The sequence below is a fragment of the Oryzias melastigma genome, linkage group LG16 (assembly GCF_002922805.2).
Source record: "Oryzias melastigma strain HK-1 linkage group LG16, ASM292280v2, whole genome shotgun sequence".
In the NCBI taxonomy this organism is placed as follows: domain Eukaryota; kingdom Metazoa; phylum Chordata; class Actinopteri; order Beloniformes; family Adrianichthyidae; genus Oryzias; species Oryzias melastigma.
The window spans coordinates 1,131,685-1,156,229 of record NC_050527.1 but is presented as its reverse complement, the minus strand read 5'-3'; the positions used below and the strand labels follow the sequence as shown (position 1 = coordinate 1,156,229).

The following is a 24,545-nucleotide window of genomic DNA, read 5'->3' as shown; positions in this document are numbered from 1 at the left end:
CAGTTTTTTTTAAATATATAGTGGGAAAATGTGAAAATTGCCAAATTTTACACTTTGCCACAAAATGGCCACAAGCTGCAGGTCTTCATGTTAGATGAAGCTGTAGGTAATTTCAAAACTGTTTTGGTTTTGTTAGTAGATAAAAAAAAAGAGCCACATGAGAGATTTTTGCCCCTTTCACTTTTTTTAACAGTTTGGCCTGCTGTAATGTCATCATTTTTTAGTAGGGGGGAGGTCATTCTCTATGTCAAAAAATACATTTTAGTGCAAGTTTTAGTAAGTTTTTGAATATGTGGCGAGGGTGAATTTTTTACTCAAAGGCGCAGCAAGAAGAATTGCAAAAACAAAGTTTCTTATTGTCAGTAGTGGCGTTTCCATTCACTATGAAATGGCGCAAATTGAATTTGCAAAAATAAATTTGCCCAAAGTAAACACAACAATTTAGAAAAAAACGTGCATTTATCCAAAAAAAAATTTTGTGCGCTTAGAGGAAGTGGTTTTTGAGGAGTATCAAAATGGAGATATTGCTGTTCATTTTTTTCCCTTTTTTAAGTTTTAATGTTTACTCACGTGTTTTTGTGGTGCTGACTATTATCATTGTTCTGCTACACCAACATGTGATAAGTGATGATATTGTATCTCCTGTGAAGGGAGCTTTGAGGTGTAACCCTAAATATGCTGAGTAACTCTCATCCCTCCAGATCATCACCACCAAAACCTCAGGGGTAACTGATTCTGTCACATGATAGGCTCAGCACAAAATCCTTAAGAAACCAAGTCACTGCTGCTTTATGGATTGATTTCATAACAGAAGCTTTATTTCACAAAGTTGCATTATAATTCTGCGCAATTCAATCCTTATCATGTGTTGCCTTTATGAGCGTCACATGTGAGCCGGAGCACCTCATCGCTGAAGTATACATTACCCTCTGTTCCTAAACTGTGACCCAGGCTTCACAATAATCCCCATGCATTTTTCATCGAGTCCCAGTGACAGCGAGGGCACATATCTATTACAAACCCGAAAACGCCGGCGTTCGCTGTTGTGACCAGAGGAAAAAGATTGCAAAAAAAACAGTATACTGGAAGAGGAGGGGAGGACGGTAGTGATACAGTGAGAAGATTGAGTTGAGTCTAAGAAGAGGAGAGGAGCCGAGGTGACAAACTGCTACAACCTGTGAAAGGTAAAGATCATTAATTCAAAGCCAAGGCGCAGAAATCTCTGGATTTAAGATTCTCCTCAGCAAGCGGGCACTGTCAGAGCCCTGTCATTCAGGATTCACCAGTGATCTATTTCTTCTCTGCTTTCTGCTACAAGCTGTCTTCATAAATACAGGAGGCAAGTGGATGGATAATCCTGTGCATATAAATGAAGCTGTCAAACCTGTACATTCAGTATTCAGGTGAGACATCTTGTTATGTGGTGCCTTCTATCTTTTTTTCAGTTTGTCTTTCCATTTTTTTATATTATTGCCATGGTTTGTTTGTGTTGCAGGCTGATTCCATTTATGCTACCCCTCTCATCAAACAATCTGCAACCCATGAGCACACTTTGCCGTTGGTGATTTCTTCATAGCTTTACAATTATGGATTGTCAAGTCCAAACAAATGACACAAGTTCCTCTGAAGCCCAGCTGCCAACCGACACATCAAACCCGGTGTCTGTGGAGCTCTGGTCATCCGAATCTTTCAAAAGTCCAGCCAACAATGAAATACTGAGCGTATCATCTCTAATCCCTCCTACCGTCTTCACACTCATGCCCAGCTTTGAACCTCTGAGTGCTGCTGCAGGCGTGTATCCAGAATTTTCATCTCCTTATCTCACATCAGAGCCTACTGAAACTACAAAACCATCCAGCTCTGCACCCCCAGAGGCGCCAGAAAACCAAATTTACAAAAATGAAGAGGAAACTCAGCAGAGGGAACAGTCAAACGGAGCCCCAGTGGAGGAGAGGTCAGTCAACCTCATGGTGCCCAAGGACATCCCAGATGAAAAACCAGGTATGGGGATAATTGAAGGCGGAGCTTCAATGCATCATTTTAATGAGATTAAATTAGATTAGAAATGGTTTATTTCAAGCAGAGAGAATAATGCTTGTGAAATACAATCAATCAACTGAAGTTTGCATCCATAAAGACTTGTCAAATACAGGATAACTAGACATTAAATGATAGATAGATTTATATAATCCCACCCCGGCTCCACCGAAACATTTTCTTTACATGAATTATCATTATCCGGCTCATATCTTAAGATCAGAAGTTTATATTTTTCCACCATGGATTCAGGTCATTAAGAATCCTTGAGTAACTATAAATCACATGGCTAAAAAATAACCTTACAATGTTCACATGCACGTTTGAATAAATGCATTTATGAAAACAAGTGAATGCTGGCAGAAGTTAAGCATAACCCTGACTTTTGTTAATCTTTATCACATCAACATTAATTTTATTTATTTTTTTAAACCCAGTATTGATTAACAATTGTTTATGCTCAGATCTGATCGATTTAATCCACTGGGAGTCAAATCCATAAAATTAGGAGGACACGATTAATTTAGCTAGATATACATCTTTCACCGACAAACAAATCTAACTACCACATTTTTAGATTGCTGTTATCAGAATGCTGCAAACTAACACTATAATGTTACTGTGAATACTTATCTCAGTTCTGTATGTCTTTTCACTTTTCTAAGAAAACAGTTTGCAGGTTTTAAAAAAAAAGTTCCCATAAATTAAGTGTATTACCCCTGCATGTCACCCACTCCAGTTGGCACCTCCACCTTGAAAATGGTGTTCACTTATCAGCCGTGAAAATAAAAAAATAAAAAATAAAAAAAAAAAACATTTTTCAGACAGCTTATGTAAAACACAGAATGCTAAGTAAGCTGTTTACAATCCATCCTCTATCAATGCCGGCTCCGTCTTAGCAAAGGTTAAAGGCTGTTCAAGTAATAAATGCTCTGATGAGAGATAATCTGCTTTTTTGCTATCAGACTTTAATGCGACCTTTGATAAGACACTTCTTTTAATCTCCTAATGAATAAATGTCTCAGCTTTCATTTTTCCCCCTACTTTATTGTCTTTTTTTTCCCCTAAATATTTTTATCTTCATTATCTTTCAAGGAAATCCATTCACTGTGAGTTAAACTTAGTTTTTCAAGGGAAGTTTTTCAAGTTCCTTCTTCTTTTTTGAAAGGAAAGAGTTTGACACTTTTTTGCTTTAATTACATCAGTCTTCCAATGCTTTGGCATGAACATTCAAACCAAATTTCACACAAAGAAACCTTTTCTGGAAAGGAAGATAGATTGCATCACTCCTCCTTTATGTCTGTTTTTGCCACATCACTGTTATTCCCCCCGTCAATCAGTTTTTTACTATAGAAAGAGTCTCTGCACACTTTTACTGGCCTCAATTAACAATGACAGGTTGACCTTGGAGCCTTGTATGCAGCTGATAATCACCTTACTATAACATGTATGGGTTATCACAAGGCGTCGGGGTGAAGAGCCGAACTGAAATGACTCTAACAGTCAAATAAAAAGACACCTGAGACAAACATGCTCTGAAATATGAGATCAGGACAGGACAAGAATACCAGACAGTAAAAAATTCAAATAGAAACACATTCCCTCCCTAATGACTTAAAATACTATATAATTCATGGCTATCTATCTTAATCTGACGCCATGCTCACTGCTTTTTTTAACAGCAAAAAGGCGTATGACGTCACTGATTTCTCAAAGTAAAAAACCTAATTAATAAGAACATTTTACAAAGACTATTTAACAGGGATTGCACCTCAGGGAACCTTTGATCTATTCAATCTAATCCACCAAACTTGAATAAATTATAGTAACAATACTTATTAATGTTTTGTTTTTTTACTGTAATTCTAGTGTCTACAGGTGCACTAAAAACTAAACTTTGTTTTAGCTATTTTGCATTCATGTGGTGTGTGAAGATTTTTAAAAAATTTTTTTTTTAGCTTGTGTGTTTTCTGAGTCAAAAAGTTATTTTTCCATCAAACACCACATAACCCCAGAATCTTTATATGTTTGTACTTCAGACATCAACCCGTTGGTGCGATTGGCACTAAAATGAGAACAAAAGTCACAGTTTTAAAATAAAAACTCAAAAATGTTCAATTTCAAAATATATATATTCATTTTCAACCAAAATTCAAACATGTTTTCATCCATATTTCATGTTATTTTCTTCTTAATGAGGCACACCATGCATCCACTTCTAGTACATGTTAGGCAAAAAGGAAAAGAAAGTGTGAAAGTACAACAAGACTTTATGCTTTATTTTGATTTTTGGTGAAAAATTTGATTGGAAGTCCTTAAATAGAGTTTGACCCTTTCAGTCTCTTGTTTTAAAATAGAAACCGTTTCCTTATCTGCTACGTTCACAACAAATATAACATAATAAACTAGTGTTATCAATAAATGTGTGCCAGTTTTAAACTGCACATATAAACTTAAATAATAATTTGCTAACATCAATCTACTACACCATAAAATAAAGTTGGAACCGATAACAAATTTTGAAGTTCCTCAAACTTGTTTTCAACTACAGACCATCCATCAGTTGCTGATGAAATGCTATGACAGTGGATTGATAAAATCACAAGACAAACTGCTCTCCTACATATCATAGATGTTAACCAAGCTGCACTCTTCTCACTTTTTTAATCTATAAGACCTCCTTTTGTCTGTTACTGAATATAATCCACATCGACTGCTTCCTTATTATGCATTGGAGCAGACGTGCTCTTGTAAAAGTGTTATCAGTCTCCAGCTTCGGGGCCGGAAATCATTTTCTCGGTGTGCTACATTTTTGTCCATACGCAGCACGAGAGGCCACTCCAGGGGGTCTTTCATCAGCACTATATTTGATGTCCCTTTGTTGTCATACCCTATGCATTAAGCCATTGAGCATTTTTGCCCTTTCATGTGGTGGCCTTTATATAAAGCCCCTTGTTTCACGCGGCTTGTCTTCTCATCTTGCTGCTGCAGCAGACGAAGAACAAAGTTCTTTGTCCAGCGCTAGTGGAAGTTCCAGCATCTCGCAGGGCTGTGTTTGTTTAAAAAGCAAGTGTCATAAAAGGTAGTATAGTATTAAAGTTCTAACAAAAATGTTCAGATCATTAACATTGTAAATATTGTTCTGCTTTTTCTGGAGGGCGTTTCAGTTTGGCCACTAGGTGATGATCGCACTATAGCAATGCAGAAGAAGAAGAAAGTATGAAGTAAAAACTGTTATAGACCACAAATGGTTACTTAAAAACATATTTCCTTTAAAGGCGTTTGTAAAATTCATGGCTGAGAGTTTATAAAGATGTTCATTTAGTCAGCAATGTATGTCAAGGTCAACCAAGTGTTAGCATTAGCCGTCCAATGGGAAATTCTATTAAACCTTAGCATCAAGCTAGCAGACTTGAGCTTTATGTGCTAAATCTACTACCTGATTTACTAAGCTTAAATGATTCCGTTACGTCTCCAGCCCGTCCCATAGACAGTAGAAACATTGGACATAGCAACCCCTCCCCTCTCGTGTTCCAAACAGGAAGTACCCACTGGTTGCAGGAAGTCAAAATCCTATAAACTTCTATTGAGAAATAGACATTAATTACTCAGTCAGAATAACTATTCTTGCTCTGGTACATTTTTCTTAACACATTTATTAAGACATTTTTCTTAACACATTTATTAAGACATTTTTCTTTATTGCAAGTTACTCAAGTTATCAACTGACCAATCAGATGCCTCAGTAAAAGCATGTGCCCGCTGGCCCCGCCTCAAATGTTTGATTGACAGCTTCTCCTGAATGGACTTCCAACAAGCCAGAAAAAGCTCATGATTGGCGACTGTAGTTCCTCTAAAAAAGGAGACTCAGACCAAATCGGACCAATCACTGTCGACGAGTTGCAACATGGTGGCATACTATCAGGGAGAAAGCTCTGGCCTGATTTCGTGAGGGCTGGAGATAAGGCATTTCCTAAGGGTGACGTCAACACCTTGATATGTCCAGTAATATATATATATTCCGTAAACAACTTGTTTCCTGTTTCTCCAGATTTTTGCCATGACATTGATGTGTCAACGGACTGGAAGTAGAACTCTTGCGGAGGGAAAAACATGAGACATGAAGGAGGCGATGTAAACATTAATTAATGAACGTCTTAATTGTGTGTGTCAATACAAAGGAGACGGACTTAATCACACTTCATAAAGTTGAAACCCTAGCCGGGGACTCCGCCTTCCTCTGACAAAACAAGCTGGTGACCTGTCCAAAGTGTTGCCAACCTTCACCCAACAGTAACTGGATAGGCTCCAGCAACTTAGGCATTCAGCAAATTCAGATTATGGATGGATGAATGAATAAAGTTACCCCTTTTGATTCACTGGCATCAGTGAGTTACACACTCAAAACTGGAGTTGCTCCCTGTGCTATTTTGGGGGCAGATAAACGTAAGCTGCAAGAAAATCAGAAAATGACACAACAGATTTTAATTTAAGCAAAAACAAACCAAAGTTTCTGATCAGAGGAAGTTTGTGACGTAACCTCCAAAACAGCAAGAGTTGCTGTCCAGTTCGAAGCAGACAATTCCTTCTCCTTTCCGTCTGTCAGTTTAGTTCTTAGTTTCTGTGGGACTAATTAGGGTTTGTTTATAAGTTTTTACCGTAAAGAAAAAGTAAGTTATACCCATTCTTGCCTCACACTCAATGAAGTATTTTTGTATTCTCATCACTGCAGATGAAAGCTGTTAAATATCCACACTAGGTTGAATTTTGGACACTATCGTGCAGATGTTAATGTTTTGTCAGACTCTTTATAAGACTTTATAAGGGTTAGGAAAAGGAATGCAGTCACTTTAAAACCTTCAGTTCTTGTCTTGTGTGTCCGAACTTGCCCATTTGGTAATGAGCAATCCTCGCTCGGGGACAGTTCAAAATTCAAAATACTCTATAAAGTATTCAGCCGGCAGACACAATCATACTCACAACCTTCTAACTTTAAGGTGACAGCTCTAACTACTATTCCACTGCGCTGCTGGTAGGATGACGAAACATGCATGCAACGGCAGCACAACAACAGAATAAGAGTTATCAATTCTGAAGGGTCACAGACTGTGAAGCTGAAATATTCGGCTGTTTATTATGTAGATCTATTCCATGCAAACAGATTTTTTTCAAAAAATAACTTGCAGAGCCACAACTTCAGCTTGGAGAATGCTTGTTTTCTTTTGTCATAGCACACTAAAGCAATGGCGGGACACGTCCCACTCCTCTGAACAAGGACGTAATAAGTAATTAAAGAGGATGTACTGCTGCCGCTGTGCTTCGCCGCAACTTGATTACAATCTATTACATGACGGATGGTTTCACAGCTCTATATAATGTGAGGTGACAGCTGAGGAAATATTCAAATTGCATTCAGATCGTTCCTCCTAATACGATTTAAAAGTAGCAGCATTAGACAGGTGGGACAGGTTGTTTTTTTCCATACAACTAATCTGCAGGATTTTCAAGGAATGCATTTGTTGCTTCATTAAGATTCCACATCACTGAACTCCACTCTCTCCTCATTCATCAGAATAATCCTGTTCAAAGGGAACCATGTGTAGTCTTTGATTTTGTTTGGTCACCTTATTAAAACTGAAACTCTAAACGTAGAGGGATTAATGAAGTGTTCATGCTTAAACACTTATTCCAATCATTTTTGATCTATTGTAAAACCATTACCAGTGATCTTTGTATTTTTCTGGGACATAGTTTCTGCAAAGCGGCAGTAATTCATTAAAAATTTGCCTCTTTGTTGTGGGTGGGAATGTTGGGGTGGGGTGACCCTCTCTTCCTCAAGCTTACAGCCCATCGTACCTCCAACCCAACATTACTGGTGCGACAAAAATGAGAGGGACCTGGCCACAGACAAGATGGCGTTTGACATCATCGGCTGGAAGCGGAAATTACACAGCTTATTGTAACCACAATCCAAAAGTTCTCAAAATTGTAGAAAAATGTTTCTTAAAGATTAAACAGGAAAAACTGTGTTCACACCAAACACAATTCGTGCATCAGTGCCGGCCAGTTTCAATGGTGTAGATGTGATATGAGGTCCTGTGGCGTGATTTGAGCGACAGGCGCGGTGGTCTGGCAGCAGCACGATTTGAGCAGCATACCCCGTCAACCAATCAGGAACTTAACTTTGGGCATGTGACGTTTTTGGTGACTCGATCAGCGAGTAGATTATACATCTAATATGGTGGATCGATCCAAAAGTTCTCATCCATCCATTTTATTGTAAATGAGACATACATAGACACCGCTCCATGCAGCGATCAGGCTAAAAACATTATGTGGTAGCTCCTCCAACACACGCTTGGGACGTCAAGCTTATGAACACATTTTTGGACAGGCAGCGAGGAGCAAATTCGACGCACAGCGATAGTCACGTTTAGTGTGAACGCAACTTAAAGGTGGCAAGTTTATTTATTTATTTATCTTTTTGAGCAATATGTGGGTACTTCTGAATCCAGTCACGGACTTCCAATTCTGGAAATTGATGTCTGTAGCCAGATCCTCTTGACAAAAGTGGTGAGCGATATTAGATCTATTGCAACCTTTTACTAACCTTTTATAGCTTATTTTCTACTTCACTCTTTTTCAAACAGCATATTTTTGGTTTGCTCCTGATTCAGTTTGAAAGAAAAATACTCAGAAATGCAATTTTAATCTTTATTTTCTTTCTTTATGTCCTCCATCATCAGGAAAAAAGCCTCAAGAACATGTTAAAAAAACAGAAACATAATTTTCATTAGAGTATGTCTTTTTTTCTCAAAAAGAAAAATGTCCTCTTTTGCAGAAACGAATCCTCAGGCCTGTACAACTCGTGAGCTGCTAACTATTGTGGGAATCCCCATCGCCATCAAACTAATCATTGGTACTGCTCTATTAGGTAAGCAAATGACCTTACCCCAACTTTTCCCTTATCAGAAATTATATTGATAACAAATATGAGCGTTTGAAGTTCTGATAACCGCGCTTGTGCAATGTATTCAATCGATAATATCAACTGCGGGGCTTATATTTTTCACAACCCATTCAACTTTTCATAGTACATACGATGTCATTCATAAAGCAGTTGTAAGGATTTGCAGCCGTACGGGTAATATTCTGCTCTAGCTCTAACGTGAAGGTTCAGCTGTTGCATCTTTAAGACACTTTGGGGTATACCATCCTGGTGTTGTCTGCTAATTATAATTCAAAAACTGTCATCAAATCTAACCTTTATGCTTTCACCCAAACCTCTGGGTGCATAAATGTTTAATTTGGGGTTTGTTATCAGGATCAAATTTACATGAAAGGATAATAAAATCTAAATTGCAAACCGGGGCTGTTTAATATGCCAGTCAGTGTGTCCTTCAATAGGTGGTCTGTGAAAAAGTTTGTCTTTGACCTTGGCCGTGGATGTTCACGTGGAAAGGTTTTCAGATAAGCCTCTGTTCTGAAGACTTTGATTTATACTTTAGAAAGTATTGCCTTTGAATGAATTTAAATGCTCAAATTGGTATTTGAAACTACTTATGATGAAAAGCGGGACAGAAAATAATATTAACATGTTGATGGGTTTTTTTTTGTTTGTTTTGTTTCAGTCAAGTTCCTGGCATTCCCTTCTCACTCAGGTGAATCACAAACTCTTTGTAAGGTGGAGGGGAGCTGCAGCAGCACAAGCCAGAGGCCGATTCTGTCCAAAAATCCAGTCAATCAGACCTCAAACATTACTGCAAGTAATGAAGGTGAAACTCCCTTCATGATTTACACATGAGAAGTCTGTTTTTAGCTTTTGAACATCCTGTCAATAAAAGCCAAAGATCTGGCCCGCTGGGTAATCCTATCCGGTCCTCCAGATCATTTTACTTTATTGTTATTGATTGCCCAATATTATCCTGCACTTATTTCTAACTTGTTTAATTTTGACAAAATATATTTTTATGGAGGGTAAAATATTGAAAGTTATTTAAAGTTTTATTTGATTTATCCTGGAATAATATTCCAGCCTTTTTATTGTTCATAATTATGTTTAAAAATTACGGTTTTAAAGTTTTAAAAATTGTCATTCTGCTAGCTTTTTGGATTTGGATTAGTCATAAGATTTTTTTAGGCTATTTGGGTAATATTTAAGCTACATACAGTCTGTTTTAGCTAATTTAGGGTTTTAAGCTTTTTTTAGGCTGTTTTGGAGTTAGGCTAATATTTACAGGCTAGCTGTTTTGGCTAATTTAGGCTTTTTTCAGTTTTTTTTAGGATATATTGAAGTTCAGCTTTTTTTTCGGCTACATGCTAGCTGTTTTGGTTAACCTAAATTTTTTTCTTTAAGTTATTTTATGTTATTTTATTTTAATTTGAAATTTTGCTGATATTTTAGCTGGGTATCACTTTAGCATTTTTAGCTATCAATTTCAGCATCTTCAGCGGCCAAATTCAGCTTACAGCATTCACACTAGCATTATCACAGGTAATTTATACATCTAGTTAATATTTATGTCATAAAGTTACAGTTTTAAAAATTTAGTTGTGTTCAATTATCCTGTTCGGCCCGCGTGTGTGTTGGATTTTGTCCCTTGTGCGATTGAGTTTGACACCCCTGTTCTAAACATGAGTTCTGCACAAGAATTTTATTCATCATCCTGTCATTTTTGTTTCTTTATACATATTGTTTTTCCTTTGTTTCTTTTAATGCTGCCTTTCCCTAATGGTGTCCAGGCTGTCACCTTGTGGTTGGGGATGGCTCGCGGATAGTTGGCGGGAATCTGGCGCCGGACCACACGTGGGGCTGGCAAGTCAGCATGCAGTGGAAGGGGAGACACGTTTGCGGGGGGGCCATCATCTCAGACCACTGGGTCATCACTGCTGCTCATTGCTTTGTTGAGTAAGAGGTGGACAAATGGGGGGGTTAGGAGAGCAGGAAGCTGACCAGTTTAAAGCTCTGCAGCTCTGCTTCTCGTCTGTGTTTTAACAATGAAAAATAGCCCAAGAAATGAGTTCCAAGGAAAAAAATAATAATTTAGTGTCCCTGATTTTATTACTTTCATTATAGTCACCATTTTTAAATTATACAATATCTCTAATGAGATGAGAAAGTATTGTTATTTTTAATTAAATTGCATTATAATTTAAGAAAGTGGAGAAGTGATGATGACTTGAAGTGAAATTTAATGAACTTTTCAAAAAGTACTCTAAAAGCTAATTTGAATACATTAAGAGCTTCATTGCAGCTTTTACTGATCTGCCAAACAGTCATACATTCGAAAAAATAAAATCATTAAAATAGAGCTAACCTCCACAAGGAAGTAAAAAAAAAACCTTTAACTTTTGTGTTTCATTCCTGCAGATACAAGATGTTCGAAGCAGCCGATTGGCTGGTGATGGTCGGCTCTGTGAGCCTCGCAGACAACTCAGGGAAAAGCTACAGAGCCCTGAAGGTCTTCTACCACCCTCAGTTTAACACCAACAATAATGACTACGATGTGGGGCTGCTGCGCACCATCACTGACATTGACATGACAGGTGGGAAAGAATTGACAGAGTGGAGAAATGCTCTTTACAGCTCTTCATTGGCCTTGAAAGAATCAATGCAATATTAAAACACACATTATGCATATTTCCTTTGGAAGAAACAAACAAAGCTGCATTAGATTGTGCTAAAAAAATGTTTAATCCGAATTGTGTTTTTGACGTTTTTAACATGTTCTTTCTGATGATAGGAGGTCATACTTAAAGAAACCTAAAATTGCATTGAGTATTTCTGTATATGAATATTTTGAGTGAGTGGACGCATAGCAAAAACAACATAATCATAATTAAAATATCACTAGAAATGCTTTGAAAAGAGATCTAAAGATGATTGGAGCGGCTTTGAAAAAGAAGGAAAATGTGAATATTGGTTTTCCTCTTGTAAAGTAATAAAATTGTTAGGTGCTATAACAGAGATGTTGACTTTCAGAAGTAAACATTCAGTGGAATCATTAAATCCTCTCTCGGCTTTTCATTAGACTCTTGTCAGCCTTAAGCGTCGACCTTCAAATATTTTAGCTCGTTTTCTACATGAAGTTGAGTAAACAAATACTTGTGCCTTGTTGACTTGATTTGGTTAAATATCAACTACCTTTTAATTGCCTCTGCCTCCTGCAAAAAAAATCAAATATTTCTGTCAACCACAAGCCGCTCTGTGATTGGATGTTTTCCAAACTTTCCTGCTCGGTGGGAAGACATGCTTCACAAAGGTGAAAAGCAGACGATAAAATCTGCAGCAGGCGTGTAGTTTCATTTGAATGGGGGAAGAGAAAAAACACATAGGAACCATGACAGTAGCGATTTGTTACTTAAGATCTAAATGTAGTTTTTTAATGGATTTGTTTTTGAAGTGTGTCTGGCCTCTCTTCAGGTGGGGTGCAACCAGTGTGTTTACCCAGAACAAATGAGATGTTTCCTGTTGGCGCAGACTGCTGGATCACAGGCTGGGGCTCCACTCACGAAGGAGGTCATTTCACGCTTAGTCATTGTCACATTTCCCGCCTCACATCCAACAGTGAGATCCAAATCCACAGGGGATCCAATGTTACTTAAGAGACATTTTGGGGCATATGGGCTTTTTTTCATTAGGTTTTAGAAATTCGACATTACTTTTTTTCTACTTTGGTCGACTGATGCATTCTGGGAAATGTATTGAGGCAGTTATGAAAATACATAATTCTTTTACTACTCACTATATAGTGCATTCGCCATTTTGTATTGCTGTCCAAATCTACAATTCCAAAATCGAGTGAAATTTCCCAGAAGTCTTTGCAAAAAAACTAGTGTGCATCGATGCTCACCATATTATCAAATATAGACCACAATGCATTGCATTTAAACAACTTTTCCATAAAATAATGTGTTTAAATGTAATTTTTAAATAAACCATGAATGTTTTCATCATCAGAACACAGTGGAGTCACAAATAGACGTCGTGAAATGTTTGTATTGATTCGATTATTATTTTGTGAAATTGGTGACATCATATTAGGTGTTTAGAAAAAATAAAGAAAAGTAGTGACGATGGTGTCAGAAGTGCTTTTAAAATACAAGGCTTACATAGTCCAGCACTACATAGTTTTTTTAGTAGTTATGGGTTAGGATGGGAATTCTGACATAACCAAAAACTGTATTTAAATCAATCTTTATTGACATTTTCTTTTTTACAAATCACTAAAGTATATTCCAGCCAGCTCAAAACTATATTTATCCTCTAGTCTGTGCAGATGTGTGACATTAAATTATATCCTAAAACTGACATATGAAATCTGTCTTTAAAAAGAAAAGGTTACCTTACAACTTTGTAACTTTTTGTGGCTCTTTTGTGTTTAAACTTTTTAGAGGTGATATTAGCTTATGTGCTTCATTGTGTTTCATCGTGTCTTTTCTTTTTCTTTTCATCAGGGTTTGTGTCAGACGAGCTGAGGCAGGCTCAGGTAAAAGTAATAGCTCAAGTCACCTGCTCCAGTTTAAGGGTGTACGGTGACTTTATAACACCTCGGATGATTTGTGCTGGCAGCATGGCTGGAGGTCTGGACTCTTGCCAGGTAGTAACCCCATGACATTTGTTTTCAGTCACCTGGTCAGAGTTGAGCTCAAATTGCAAATTTCTTATTCTGTAAGGGAGACAGTGGTGGGCCGCTGGTATGCCAGACATCTTCTGGAGACTGGAAGCTGGCAGGGATTGTGAGTTGGGGTGAAGGTTGTGCAAGGCCCAATAAACCGGGCGTGTACAGCAGAGTGACTGAACTGCTCCAGTGGATTGAGGAATCCTCAGAGGTACATCTGCAACAACAGTAATTAACACCTCTGTGTGCAGGTTTGGCCATCTTTGAAACAAGACTATCAAATGGATTAATGGTTTACTTATTGCAGCTGTATATCAAAGACCTGGAAATAAACGGATAACCCTTGAAGCTATAAAAAAGGGGCAAAATAAAAGATTTCTTGGAGTCAAATTGCAAATGTTCTTGCAAACTTTTATGTTAGATAAAATGAAAGAACCGAGAACATGGTGTTATTTAAAACCTGCATAGTGCAGTAATTACACTTTACAATTCCATTAGTCACCGTTGCACAACACAACTTTTGTTTCAGTAGGCTGAATGTTTGTGTAACATATGTGCCCTTTCAATGTAATTTTTTAAGGAAAAAGTAAAAACATAAAGAAAACTATTTTTAATTTAATTAATTTCTTGAAAATGTTTCTCTTTGTTTTCCCCCCTCAGGGCAAAACCCAACAGCTGCAGGAGAAAGCCGTGACTGACACTTCCCCGACAGTTCCCTCCTCCCTGAGATAACTGACAATAAAAGCTGATATGTCCACAACGGTCGTGCATTCTTATTGCTTTTTGCAAAAGGAGAATTAATAACATAACCAGTTTCTTTATTACTGCTGAGATTATTAAATACATTACATAACTTTATAGTAGTCTGATTCATTAACAGATCTGCCAGTGTTTGGCTGCAAGGCAACATAGCACAATGCACTTTGATCACGTCCATGTTTATTTATTAACCTTGAAATTATGTGTATTTTTACTATCATCTATCAGTCACTGGGACTTTACGGTTTCAATGTTAGGGCCATTGAGAAAATTGTTCTTTGCAATATTTGGACACAATTAAAAAGGAAATAAACAGAAAAAAGGCAGCTGATGCTTTCAGATGTTAAGGACTTTTTATTAATAAAATTTAATTAAAAAGTGACAAGCTCCTCTGACATTAACGATAAGCTTTTTTTTCCTTTTCATGTTATGCATTTTTAAAATAAGGAAAAATTTAAAGTCTTTCTTAAAGTTTTAACATGACTGGGCACATTTTGAAACAGTACTTGAACATGAGAGGTCTTATGACTCTGTTTCATTTTTGTGTTTTAACAGGGAAAAATTGCCAACAAATTAGTTCCAAAATAAAAATTTAAATAAACTAATCTGAAAATTATTATTGTCAGCACTAAACCCTGATTTTATAACTTTCACTGTAATTATCATTTCTAAATAATACATACTCCCTAATGACAAGAAATTAATGTTTTTATTAACTTAATTACATAATTTGATAAAGTGTTTAAGGAGGAACTTTTAAAAAAGCACTCAGTCAAAGCTAATTTTATATGATAAAGACTCACTCTTATGAACATTTTGTGTTTTTAACGTGTTTCTCGTGGCATTTTTCTTATGATGGAGGATATATTAGAACTTGAGATTAAAATGGCGTTTCTGAGAAATTCTTTATTGAAATCATGATGGATCAGGAGCAGACGAAACCCAGTGTGTTGAAAAATCTCAACTTTAAGACGCAGGAACTGCCATGGGAAGGCCAACGTCTTCCTGCCCTTCTCCAATTCTAAACCCTCCACTTGAAAGCTAATAAATTCATTAATTGTCCTCATCTGAACTGCTAACTGTTTCACAAGTGCAAAACTGGATGGCTGATTTTTTTTTTTTTTTGCTATGCTAATGTGCTGTACGCTAGCTGGAAAGAGTGTAAACAAAGGAATGCTGGGATATCAACAAAGGATTACTTCCACGCAACAAGTCCCGCCCACAACCAAGCAGTGAATTTCTAATGCGCTCCTGCTGCACTTCAGAAAATGTCTTAAAAATCAACACATGCTTTTTAATTTTTACTAAAAACGGCATAATCATAATTTAAAAACCAATGTGAATGATTTTTACAAAGTATTACAATATAATTAGAGTGGTTAAAGAGCATAATTTTAGATATATTTAAAGAATTATTTGAACAAAGGCAAGCCTCCACAATAAAGTACCAAAAAAATAACTTTTTTTTGTATTCAAATTGGAAAGATGTCGAGCTCTTCTGGCCTTATGCTTTAGAACAAGGGTATCTAAATCCAGGCCTGGGGGGCCACTTTCCAGCTGGTTTTCCAGAAATCCAGCCTTATCTGCTGCTGATAACCTGGATCAGGCGTGTTTAGCCAATAAAGGATCTTCAATAGCAGGTTGGTTGGAAAACATGTAGGAAACCGCCCCTCAGGCCTGGATTTGGGCACCCCTGCTCTAAAAGTTTCATTTCTGTGTTATGGATTTTCAAAATAAGACTTTTTTTTTTTTTGCAAATACTGTAACCTTATTTTATTTGTTATCACTTCACATGACTTGGAAATGAAACATCCAAAGTTTCAATCTGATAAATGATACTTCAGGTGATAGGCTTCTTTAAGTGCTGTTTTGGTTTCAGCGTGATGAGTCTGCGTGAGACAGCAAAAATTGCAAGTCACGGCGTTTGTTCTACGTGCGCGCGTGCACACGCCAACCAACGGCAGCTGTTCGCCCGCATTTAGACTCAGTCACATTTCATTGGTAAAACTGCACCGATGCTAGCCACCACGGTACCGAACAGCAATCGTTTCTGGGAGTAAAACTAGCCAAAAACCCGCCGCTTGACGAAACCCTTTTGTGGAATTTGACCTATTCTGGAGATAAGAGCGCATTCCGCCGCTAGGGGGAGTCTCTCAGGACCCTTTGACATAGCCGCTGGGGTATAAAGCATTCCAGGCAATTGGTATAAATAACAGTCGACTATGTGCTCGGTATTAAGCAGAGTGAGAATAGTTCAGCGGATAGCATCTCATACATTACGCTTCAGATCGATAACCGAGGGCTCGGCTTGTGCAGTAACCGAAAGTAGGCGCTCCTATTCCGGGTTAAGTTTCTCCATAGAGCCGCTGCGAGACAGTAGGAGGTTATACTGCACCAGTATGGCGATGAGACAAGGACTCCTCTTCAGACAAGTAAGTCAACATTTATTATGTTCTTTTTTTTCAGCCTGAATTTAAATTCGATATTGTGTTTTTAATGTTTTTGCACTTAAAACGGTTTAAATTCGCGTTAATGTTCAAGATCACAACAGGAAGTGTACCGGCGGAGTTAGCTGCTAGCTTACTTTTGAAGCATCTTACGGTTGTGAAGAAAATTATTGTTTGTTGTATTTGGGTTAGCTATGACATCAAATTTAGCATTTAAAAACCTTTATTTGGGGGGTAAAATGCTGTGGAAGCACGTTCCTTATTTTCAAAGATTTGTTTACTGTTGTTGTAACTCCGCACTGTAAAGTTATGGCCACATCATCCTGACATTTCAGCAGACAATGTAGCATTTGTGGTTGAAAGTCATTACAACAAGAAAAAAACTGACTTTTTTAAAACTTAGCTTTGAAAATATCTGTTAAAAAACAATTCTTAGTTAATTGGTTGTATAAATCCACACTTATTTTTAGCTAAAAGTTCCTTAACATCACATTTTAGAGATGTTTTGGTCCAATATTTATCTTTTTTTTTATAAACACACATAATAACTAGTATTTTTTTTGGATTATTTTATGACATAATAATCTGTTGTCGTTCCTGTTGCTTGTCACGAAGACAGAGGAGTACCAGGAGGCAGGTTGACATGGGTGTGGCATACCTGCTGTTTAGTGTTTATTGCTGAGTCATTTCTAATTAGACTTGTTTTTCCTCCTCAGCTGTTCGAGTCGGAAAGCTGCACATACACATACCTGCTTGCAGACACTGAAACCAAGGAGGCGGTCATCATCGACCCCGTCCTGGAGACGCTAGATAGAGATGTGAAACTCGTCAAAGACCTCGGACTCAACTTGACCGTTGCAGGTACTTTTTTTCTTTAGTTTGACTCAAAATGTTAAGTATAATGTCAACATAGAAGTTCATACTTATTTTGAGTCAATAACCCACCTAGAACAATTTGAGTTTCGTTATTTTGCAAAAATTGTCTGTAACACAAAAGAATAATATCGGATAATTTTCAAATTGATGTAATTTCAGCCTCGGGTTTCCCAAATACGCTTTATTATGAAAAAAAAAAATGTCAAATTGGTCACAATGTTTGTTTTTTTTTTTGTAACAGAAATATAATACCTTCCTGTTTGGATGCTGATTAATATTTCATTTCTTCTTTCTGACAGTTAACACCCACTGCCACGCAGACCATATCACAAGCACAGGCCTGATGAAGCAGAGAATTCTGGGATTGAAGAGTGCCATCTCCAAGTTCAGTGGCGCTTCTGCTGACATTCAGCTGGCAGAGGGGGACAAAATCCATTTTGGAAAGCATGTAAGGAAAGCACATTTTTATGTTCACATAACAGATTCACATTTTTTCCTCAATAAGCACAACTTTTTAACAGACTTTCTTTGTATAGAATACAATTAACAAGCTGTTGTCCACCTTCTCAGTACCTGGTTGTCAAGGAAACACCGGGCCACACAGATGGCTGCAGTACTCTAGTGCTGGATGACAACTTGATGGCTTTCACTGGTGATGCTCTGCTCATTAGAGGCTGTGGCAGGACAGACTTCCAACAGGGTAGGCAAATATTGTGCTTGTCATTTTAATTCTTTTGAAAATGGTTAGTTTTTGCAGTTCTCATGAATGAACACAAGAGGGCGGTGTTGTACTGTTTTGAACATCCTACATTAGATGTGTTCTATCATTTCAGTGTGTGCATTTATTTCTACCTTCTTTATGAACAAGGGAAAAATAGAGATATGATTTTATGTTTTCTGTATATTTTCTAATTTTTTTTTTTTTTTTTTTTGGATCTTCTTCAAAGCTGTATGACTCAATCCATCAGAAGATCTTTACTCTGCCTGAAGGGTGCCTCATCTACCCTGCACATGACTATCTTGGTTAGAATTTTTTTTTTTTTAAACAATCCATTTGTCTAAAGTTTTACCTGATATGTAGTTTTAGTGACAAATTATTTGTCACACTTCACTTCAGAGTTTGTTTCATACTTTTATTTCTATTTTTTCTTTTTAGGCCAGACAGTTTCCACCGTAGGGGAGGAGCGCAAACTGAATCCCCGCCTCACAAAAAGCAAGGAAGAATTTATAAAGATAATGGAAAATCTAAACCTCCCAAAGCCCAAAAAAATCGGTATGTTTTACATTTTAACTACCAACCGTCTTTGGTAGCTGATGAATTCTTAACAGTTGAAGTTTAAGTTTATATTATAAGTTTAAGAAATAATTTAATTTGTCTTTCCAGATATTTCGGTGCCTGCCAACCTTGTGTGTGGACTACACTAAATCTGACTGGCCTGCAGAGAAAAACGCTCTAATAAAGGAATTAGTCTGGTTCCAAACTGTTCATACTTGCATATATGATTCAGCTGATGTAAATTGCTTCACCATAAAGTGCTTTTATTGTGTTTTATTTTGTAAAAGTATATTTTTGATTAGTTTGTGTGTATCAAATAACAATTAAGGTAATTACTGTTGTGTTAAAAAAATAAAAATGCAATAATTTGTACTTTAAATGTTTATAAAAAAAGGTGTAATACCGGTAATTGTATTTTTGTTGTTTGTAATGTTGAAGAGAGATTTTTTGTTTTTTACTAGAAAAGCACCTTCAGTTGAACAGTTCAATTCAAGGTTTGGTTTAGTATTCATGAATGCTGCACAGGAACAACAGGTTTCTTGAGAGAGGCCTTCTCGGTGATTCCGGACTCCCCTCGGCCAAGAACACACGGGAACAGTCACGCGTTTGTTAGCCAGAATAGACTTTTTTGCATAACAGGGAAATAAATCCGGACTATTTGCATTCAATGTCGCCAAAGGGCCAGCTTCTATTGCTGCAACTGCAGATGTAAACAAAAAAATCATGATCTGGATCATTATCTCAACATTTTAGACTTCTGTCTAAGTTTGCAAACCAGGTTTGTTGGGATCAGTCAGCCACAGAAACCTGCACATGTGATTACAAACTGTGATCGCTTTTGGGGGCTTGTATCAAAATAAATTCATTTTATCAATTGAAACCTTTTGTGTGGCATATTCCAAGGACCACAGCTACTTGGGTGATGTCCCATGTTAGTATGAAAGGAACCTTTTATGATTTTATTTTTCTCTAAATATTAGATATTCTGAGCAAAAACTGAATCTGCCTGAACCACCTTGAAGTTGCAATGAGTTCTGCAGCGCTTTAAAACTTTTGACATGAATTTAAGTTTGGAAACGTCACATCTTTCCACGTAGCTTAGCATAAATAAAAGGAAAGCATGGGTGAGAGAAAAGGTTAAAAGGTGTTCCCTGCTGTAATGTAAGTTTCCGTCTTCAGCCCACACATCTACCAGCTGTCTCTGTCAGCATTTCAAATGAACTACTTCATCAGACCGCCCTCTCTTGTGCCTGCTGACAGACACCTGCATTGTCTCTCTTGGGAATACGGGAGGGTGTCGCCTCCATCTGAAGATGTGTTGCTTTCCACCTAAAGTGTGATCCTGTTTGGTTGCTGGGGGGGGTGAGACGTGCCAGCTGTCCTCTACCCCGGGTTGTCGCCCATCTGCCAGGTCTCTTTCAGTCTCCACCATAACCCAGTAAACCTGCAGCTCGTTCTCTGTCCCAACCAGACACGCCACTGGAAAGAATCCCCTGCACTATCAGCTCATTCAGAGAGAGCTGTAAAAGTGCCAGCCGGGGTGATAAAGTCCTCAGAGCGGAGGGAGGGGTGTGGGTGTGCTGCCTAGACTTTAAAGAAACTCGCCTTGAAACAATGTTTTAATGAGGCATTTTGTTTATCCTGCTTTTCATTGTGTACATATGTTGCACTGTTTATATTTTTGGGAAAAGTTGGACAATTTTCCCACCTGTTACATTCTTTCGGAGGAGAAATATCCAAAATCATTCTAAACTTCATATTCTGCCTTTTCTAGTGTTGTAGAGGCAGCTCCAACATCTCTGGAGTGTCCAAAAATGCACATTTCAAGAGTTATTTTGTGTAAGATTGACTTATTAACACCCCCATAACTGAACTTATTTAAAATTATAGAAAAAAGAAAGTAGCATTATGTAAAATAGGTCTGGGTTGACAAAATAAATCGATTTGATTCAATCTAAGCTTAATAGATCAATAATAGCATACAGATAATAACAGATAATGCTAAAGTCTGCTAGCTTGATGCTAACATTTAATGGAATTCCCCATAGGATGGCTAATGCTAACGTTCGGTCGACCTAAACATAAATTGCTGACTAAATTAACATCTTTAAGTACTTACAGGTATGAATTGGAAAATTCATTCAAAACTCTTTTGAGGAAACATAACAATTTGTGGTCTAAATCACAATTTTTTCTCATTCTTTGCTCATTCTTCTAGAAAAAAAAAAAAGTGTAACGCTGTCGCACGAGCTCCACCTAGTGGCCAAACTGAGACGTGCTCCAGGAGAAGCAGAACAATGTTTGCAATGTTAATGATCTGAACATTTTTGTTAGAACTTCTCCTTTAGAGAATCCACGTAACACTGTATGATATTGACAATCTCATAATTTCACTAATACATTTTGCAGTATGTGAACGGTATCAGATTATTATGAATATATTCAAAACATATAGTAGATTAATGTATTTCTAAACAAACATGTCTAAATGTTTAAACCGTGTAAACTCAAAATTGAATTGAATCGAACTGAATTGAGAGGATGAAAAGAATTTGGACAAAAAAAAAAAAGAAATTAATCAATCTAGCCTCTGGTGAATTAAGTCAAATTATTATCAATACCCAGCCCTAATGTTAAATCCTGGATTCAATCAGACATTAGGAATCCTCAACAAACTGGGTGAAGGGGTTAAAAACCACAAAATTACTATAAAACGGAAAAAAAGTTGTATATAAGAACAATCTTTTCATAATTTTTTTGGCTTATTTTTAGACTTTTTCTTTTTTGGTAGATAAGAGATCACAAAAACTACACGATTAAAAAGAAAATATCGTTTTATTTTACTTATGTATCTAGAAAACTACATGTGTTACAAGTATAATTTCTTACTGTGTCAATGTATGTAAAAATAACTTTTTAAAATTAAATGTTTTAAACATTTTTCTTTACGTTTTACTACTTTATGCATATTATGATCTACAAAAAAAGCAAAGAAAAAAAAAAAAAAACAAGGGTGCGACTCTTTCTGAATTAAATGAGGGATAATTCATTAAAACAGAGTCACGACATAAACCGAAACATCCGTGAACTTCCAGCCTTCCAGTGAATTTGCACACAGCTTTTATGTACTTATTTTTTTCTATCTTCTTGATCTTGATCCTGTTATTTAAACTTGTACAGTAATTCCTAACTATGACTCTGATAGGTCTGCACAAGAATTTCAATACGTTTCAATGTATATAAACTGATGCAAACGTGGCAATAAAAAACCTTGAACTTTTAACCCTGCTCTAGGGGAAAACGGCTCCTAAAACTGATTTTCTCAGTAGCTGTACAGTTTCTTAGTCATGTTGGTGTAAAAAAAAATACTTCACCTTCATCCTCAGACTTTTGAAATTTTGGTCCCAAGACAGTCTCATGATAGAGCCTGGTGGCTCGCTCTGAAACACATTCACTCCACAAATAATCTCAGCAGACCAACAGACTTTGTGCTGTTAAATTGTCTGATCAATTCCTTCATTGTTATTTCACAGCTTTTCAGAGGATTATCTGCTATGTTCAGCCTGAAGTGCACGTCTAATTACCCCAATTAATAAGTTCTTTTAAAGACTTGATGGTTCCAGACAGTTGATTTATGCTTGAAAAGAATAAAGATATGAATGTTTTCTTTATATACTTCTCAATCAAACTGAGTCTGGGGGACAATTTCAGAGTAAAAGCCCTCTGAAACGTGTCTTTTCACAGCTACGCCTGGCCTAGATGTGTGTGGTGTTCATCTGAGACCGTAGGATTGTGTTAGTGTTGCAGATGGGGTTCATGTGTCAGTAAACACACTGGTATTGTTTCTGCTGTGAGCTTAGAGGAACAATCAATTTAAAGCAGCATCTTTGCATTGTGTGGGACATCAGCCAGTCTATTTAAAATCATTAGTTTTCCCTTTATTTTAATTTTCTCAAGTCAAACTTGAAGTATACTTGAGTATATGTATAGTAGGTATATAGACTATGTTAGTGTAGTTCAGGAAGTACACTAAAACTACTTCAGACTAAATTGGATTATTTTAAGTTTACAATTAATGGATACGATAGCTTATAAAAAGTCAACTTTAAAGTACCTCATTTTTAGCATAGACTAAGTATACTTGTAGTACACTTAAATAGAATAACTTTTCCCAAGGGTTCTCATACCACTAGAACCTTAACAGTGTTTCAAACTCCTAATTGAACATACTTTTCATCGGAATGGGACCCACTTCGATAAAAAGTATCTTTTTGGTGTTTTAGCATGTTCTTGTGACATTTTTCTCATGATGGAGGGAACGTATAAAGACAATTACGATTAAAATAGCATTTCAAAGTATTTTTTTTAATTCAAAACATGATGAATGAAGAGCAAACGAAAAATCCCATAGAACCAGACCACAAGCTCCATTCCGATGCATCCATTTTCAGATAACTAGATCCATGTATGTCTTTGTTTTCCTCGTCTGAGATGACATCTGGCTCAAAACTGTACGGTTGGAAAGCTCCAATATTGCTCGCCATTTTTGTAATGATATGTTAGGGCTGAGGGGGGCTGTAAGCTAGTGGGAGAGTGTATAAAAAAAAGAGCTTTGTTATGGGTGATGGGTCGTTGGGCATGAGGACCCTTCATGCTACTGCCTAACTATGTAGCCAAGTGAAGCGTAAAACTCTTTCAAACCACCTTGCTTTTGGAATACATTATTTCATCTTCATTTTTAACTCTATAAATGTATCATATTTGATACACAAGTTTGTCTGCCCTCCATGGGAGCAGTGCAATATTTTTTTCCTGTAAAACCTAATGTATACAATCAGATACATGCAGTGTACAGATAATCCAACAGGTGGCAGTAATTCACTCATTAGAGGGGTTTCAAGTGACAATACAAAGTGTCAAAGTTGGACACATGCAGTTTAGAAGTTGAATTTTGGTAAATTTGAAAAGGTTTCTGTAAGAAAAACATTATTTGTAGTGAAACATAAAAAGGAACATTTACTGGGTTGATGCTATGTGAAAAGAAATAAATTTCATAAACTAAGTTTTAGTAAAACAATTTTGAAAATTGCATATCAAATTTGATGATAAATCAGTCAACTGTCATTTTATTGTTTTCCTCACATCATGTATAACCTAAATATTTTTTTTACATTTACATTCTTGGCATATTTGGAGTAAAAACTAGATGTGATGAATGATGACTAATTTGGTCATTATAACTTTTTTTAAATTTGTTTGATTCTCACAATATTTTTGTTAGTCAAGAGAGTAAAAAAAACGTATGTGAGCTGTGTGACCTGCTGTATCAGATATGATACAAATTGAAACTCATATATGAAGAATATTTGATATTTTTTCTGTTTGTTTGTTCAGAGGGGCCAATAAGGGCTCCAAGGAATTTTCTGTCAATTATTTAATAGTTGAGGCTTTACAGGGTCCCATTGAGTGGATCAGTTGGGGACCCAGATTTGCCCCTGGTCCTCTGATTCGGTTTATCCAGCCCTGCTC

The 24,545-nt window shown here is 36.8% G+C and overlaps 2 protein-coding genes across 2 annotated transcripts; both read left to right on the top strand.

The window, feature by feature from the left end:
• The first annotated feature begins 557 nt into the window (after positions 1-557).
• Positions 558-14,513, top strand: LOC112143835 (transmembrane protease serine 3). The gene is made up of 11 exons (XM_024268045.2): positions 558-1,184; positions 1,319-1,403; positions 1,496-2,001; positions 8,879-8,971; positions 9,669-9,812; positions 10,780-10,945; positions 11,408-11,583; positions 12,461-12,556; positions 13,495-13,637; positions 13,714-13,869; positions 14,319-14,513. Exons 3-11 carry the CDS (start codon positions 1,587-1,589, stop codon positions 14,388-14,390), a joined length of 1,461 nt encoding a protein of 486 aa, XP_024123813.1. The 5' UTR covers positions 558-1,184; positions 1,319-1,403; positions 1,496-1,586; the 3' UTR covers positions 14,391-14,513.
• A 1,799-nt stretch (positions 14,514-16,312) lies between these two features.
• On the top strand, positions 16,313-19,771 carry ethe1 (ETHE1 persulfide dioxygenase). The gene is made up of 7 exons (XM_024268394.2): positions 16,313-16,849; positions 17,581-17,725; positions 18,040-18,188; positions 18,311-18,440; positions 18,674-18,763; positions 18,897-19,013; positions 19,125-19,771. Exons 1-7 carry the CDS (start codon positions 16,640-16,642, stop codon positions 19,163-19,165), a joined length of 882 nt encoding a protein of 293 aa, XP_024124162.1. The 5' UTR covers positions 16,313-16,639; the 3' UTR covers positions 19,166-19,771.
• Positions 19,772-24,545: the final 4,774 nt, after the last annotated feature.